The sequence below is a fragment of the Xyrauchen texanus genome, chromosome 14 (genome assembly GCF_025860055.1).
Source record: "Xyrauchen texanus isolate HMW12.3.18 chromosome 14, RBS_HiC_50CHRs, whole genome shotgun sequence".
Classification (NCBI taxonomy): Eukaryota; Metazoa; Chordata; class Actinopteri; order Cypriniformes; family Catostomidae; genus Xyrauchen; species Xyrauchen texanus.
This window is the reverse complement of record NC_068289.1, coordinates 4,744,463-4,748,866: the sequence shown is the minus strand read 5'-3', so window position 1 is coordinate 4,748,866 and position 4,404 is coordinate 4,744,463. Positions and strand designations below refer to the sequence as shown.

General features: G+C 38.8%; 1 protein-coding gene across 1 annotated transcript; it reads left to right on the top strand.

Moving 5' to 3' along the window:
• The first annotated feature begins 239 nt into the window (after positions 1–239).
• eaf2 (ELL associated factor 2) lies at positions 240–4,404 on the top strand. The gene is made up of 6 exons (XM_052142898.1): positions 240–438; positions 868–962; positions 1,059–1,195; positions 1,332–1,495; positions 1,590–1,814; positions 3,349–4,404. Exons 1-6 carry the CDS (start codon positions 336–338, stop codon positions 3,396–3,398), a joined length of 774 nt encoding a protein of 257 aa, XP_051998858.1. The 5' UTR covers positions 240–335; the 3' UTR covers positions 3,399–4,404.

Below are 4,404 nucleotides of genomic sequence, written 5' to 3'. Positions count from 1 at the left end.
ATTTATACTTTTTCATATTTTTCTTTAAAATGCTTTTATGAATAGCGCTTGTATTTTTCCCTTGAAAAATACGATTACCTTAGTGAACACTAGAGGGCACCCGTGCACTTTTAGCACTTCCGTCTGACGTTGCGTTTAAGTTGATTGACAGCTTTATCAACTAATTACAGTGAAGAAGAGGTCTAATGAGGCGTAACCAAGTGCACAAACGCAGCCAATCACGGCATAGGAAGCGCAAGCAACGGGTCCAGAAGTGAGGTGCCTGTTTCTGCCTTAGATGGTATCGAAGTAGAAAGTTGGAAACTGGTGATATATGATCGAAAATTTTAATTAGAATGAATGGAACAGCATATTCAAACTTTGACAATCAAGAACACGTTCTCAAACTAGGCGAAACTTTTGAGAAACAACCTAAAAGTGCATACCACACGGTACGATGTAAGTGTACTTTTACATTAATATCTGTATTTTAAATTATTCATTTAAATACATCGACAGAGATCATATTTTGAAAATTAAAGCAGTTTGTCACGTTGCTAGTGAAGCCAAAGGGGGCTTTCAAACTATTAGCACAGGCATATGAGAAGGCAGCAATATGTTCTTCCACCCTGCTGGCGACTCGGCTTTGTAACGTTGATTGAAAAAGTATTTGTTTGTAAGTTGTAAACCATCCAAAAATGCATCAGTTCTTCTCAGCTGGACCTGTGATTGAAAATGAAATATTTAAATCCTTTTAATTTATTTTGAATTTATGCTCTTTCATTATAATAGGTAACAGACGCCATCTGTTGGTTCGCTTTGGCACTACACTTCTGTTGTGCACAACCTGAATATTATGAAATATTAATGTTTTCTTTTTGGCCTTAGATGATTTCAAACCAGCCTCCATAGACACTACATGTGAGGGAGAGCTTGAAGTTGGCAAGGGAGAGCAAGTTACAATTACACTGCCAAACTTGGAGGTAGGCTCAGTCAACTCATTCTACATTTCTTCTTACAAGTACTGGTAAATCAGCTGCATTTTAGCATTGTACTCTCTTCTTCTCAATGTTTCCCAGGGATCCACAGCTCCTGTTACAGTATTCAAAGGGTCCAAAAGGCCTTATATGAAAGAATGTATTCTCATTGTTAACCATGACACAGGAGAGTATCGCCTGGAGAAACTCAGCAGTAACCTTGCCGTCAAGAAGACCAGGTCTGTATTAACCATATCAACACTGCTGGTTATACATTTTAAATCACAGATAGCTGTATCAACATGAACTTTAAAGAGCTTGATTGTTAATGCTCATGTTGAGTAAATAAATTGTCATATTCCCTTTTTCTTCTAGGGCTGAGGGAAGCAGTAAGATTCAGTCACGTCTGGAGCAGCAAACTAGCCGGCTTAGTCAGCAGATGAAGACTGGCAGCGGAAACAAGGCTCCATCCAGCAGCAAGAACTCCCCTCCTAAAGAGAAAATGTCTCCATCGTCCCCCATGGATGATATCGAACGAGGTAGGTATAGCCGAAATCTGGAACAGAACCTCAAACAAGGTTTTTCCTGGATTTTTGAATGCAAGTCAAAGTGTGTTTTCACGTGTTTGTGCAGAGCTCATGGCTGAGGCGCGTGTCATGGATCAGCTGAGCAGTGGAGACAGCTCTTCTGATTCCCACAGTTCTTCATCATCCAGCAGCGAGGACAGCTCCAGCAGCAGTGACGATGAGGGCCGTCCAACGCCTGGTGGAGCCCCAGTCCCCCCTCACAGCACATCAGCACTTGCTACATCTCAAAGTCGTGTGGAGGAGAACAGTGGGAATTTCATAAACACCCTTAGTGAGTTTCAGAAATATGATGGTTTTAGGGCTGTCACGATTACTCGAAAAAATTAAAAATCATCGATTTAAAAATTGCTGAATCGACAAATCGAAAATAAGGCGGAAGTGACGCAGTCTATGGACAAGGGTCCAAAACACATAATGACAAACGGGTGCGAGCTGTGTTAGAGCACTTCACTTTTGATTTGGAAAAACAATGCAAGACCTGAAAAACCATTACATCACTTCTGCAATCCAATATATATCAAAAACATGAATATTCAGTTTACACAGACCCGTTGGAGACTTTTCGGTAAGCTCAGCAAAAGTCTAGCAAGTCTGTCCACTGGCGGCCATCTTTGGAATACTCTCAGGAAGCTATTTCCAGTCATGAAAGTGCAGATTGTGCTCGTTTATCTCCGATTACGCTAAAGAAATGAACTTTTCTGGGCTTGTATAGCTAATGTGCATGTGCGTTCTGGAGTTGATTGACAGTTGATGTCTGTATCTAAAAGGTGAATAGCTCTTTTACCTGCAAGGCGGGACTTTCTTCCTACATCCGTTGACTGGTGGGTGTTCCAACTTAATTTTAATAGAAGTGGCCCATCTCTGCTAACTAGTCTATGGCTGACTCGCTGAACTCTGCTCTAAAAACACATTGGAATGTACTCTAAACCAAATAATCAACATACTCGTTGGTAATATAGGTTTTTATGAAGCAACATTAAATAATGTAATGATAGACGTCCTGTTGGACTTGATTAAAGGTACATACGCAGTGACGGATGAACAAACACTTTCTGTTCGATAAATCTGTCTGCCAGATGATCTAAGAAGGCTATATTTTGCAGATTGTGATTTGGGTTCCTTTCTGTTTAAATGAATGACCATTTAAATGTAAATGTGATCTTCCTCATGTAAATTTGATTAAGTTTGTAATAGTTCTCAGTGCCCCACTTCCAATCAATATTTTATAGTTTATGGCTATTATCACAGGTAAAACTCTACATGGGTGTCCAGAGGGCTTTATTTACTGAACTGAGCAGCAGCTCTGTATACTGTTATTTAAAACTCAACGTGAACCTGACATTACAGCTGCGGGTCTCGTGCCCCGCAGACACTATATGAAACTTTGGCTGAACTCCGTATGTGAGGTAATGGCTAGTCTCTGCATGTGGAAGTATTAACAGTGTTTACTCAAGAACGAACTGAATGTTCAGATGAAAAATACGGGCACTCCTGTAATAGCCAGTCTCTTTCAGCTTGAATTATATAAATGTTTGATTCTATATCTGCTTTGGGTGTTTGTTGGCTTTAGATATTGTTTGCACAAATGTTTTGCTGTTCTTATTCAATCATAGAGAATGCATTTTAGCCAAACGTGACTTCAACTCGACAACTTCATGCAATCTGAGTTAAATTATATTTCAGATTAATCATCAGAATAATCGTTACATTACTCGAATACCAAAATAATAGATTGTGACAGCGCTAGTTTTGGCTGATCTGACACACTCTTTTGTGTATCTGATATACAGTTTTATCTATTTCAGAGAATGATCTCCAGCTGAGTGAGTCTGGGAGTGAAAGTGATGATGACTGACCACATCGACAAAGTATTGGACAACCTCCTTGACTTGGATTAGATGCTGAAAATGTCCAGGAGGTCAGGATTTATCAAATTGGATACAAAGCAGGGGTATTTGCTGTATTAGTTCATTAAGATAAAGTATTTATTTAGTTGAGAATGCTACTGCATTGATGTTAGTTTTATAGGGATATACTATAGTTGCTTCATCAGAAGTTCTAGTAACGTATATGTTTAGAAAGATCATCCTCTTAGTTCAGATATGGCACATGATCATCATAAAGTGTCTCTTATAGTCTTAAGGAGCACCAGTGCATTACCAAAATTGATCTGTGTGCTATCAAAGTGCCAAACTCAGCAATCTGAGATATTACCTGAACTGCAATACTTGAATTTTTCTTGTGCCTTGTTTATAAGGTGTATTTTAATTATCCTTCATATTCTCATTAGTGCATTACTAATAATTGGGGTTTCTCATGCATTTAAAGGGATAGTTAACACCAATATGAAAATCCTCTCATTATTTACTAACCCCATGCCATCCCAGATGTGCATGACTTACTTTCTTCTGCTGAACCCAAACTTGTTTTTAGAAAAACATGCTTTTTGGACTTTCAAAGTTCTGATCACCTTTCACTTGCATTGAATGGACCTACAGAGCTGAGAAATATTTCTAAAAATCTTCGTTTGTGTTCAGCAAAATAATGTCATACACATCTGGGATGGCATGAGGGTGAGTAAATGAGAGAATTGTCATTTTTGGTGAACTATTTATTTAGAATCTTGCTTGGATTCCTTAAGATGTCATCTTCAGTAAGGGTTTGAAACCTGTGTTGTGTGTGTCCTACTGTATGCCTTAGGCAGGTGGAAGAGCAATGCTCACACTAAAAGGATGTTAGCCAGCTCTTCTTTAGCCCTATTTGCAAAATATGATGTGCCATCCTTTGTGATATAGCAGGTATTTGTAAGTATGTAAGGAGTTGGATCATTAAAATTGTGTGGAGATCAATAAAGATGTTTT

Coding starts and splice junctions, on each gene's coding strand:
- eaf2 (XM_052142898.1), top strand. CDS start 336: ATGAATGGAACAGCATATTCAAACTTTGACAATCAAGAACACGTTCTC. Junction 963..1,058: donor TTACACTGCCAAACTTGGAG/GTAGGCTCAGTC, acceptor AATGTTTCCCAG/GGATCCACAGCTCCTGTTAC. Junction 1,196..1,331: donor CTTGCCGTCAAGAAGACCAG/GTCTGTATTAAC, acceptor TTTTTCTTCTAG/GGCTGAGGGAAGCAGTAAGA.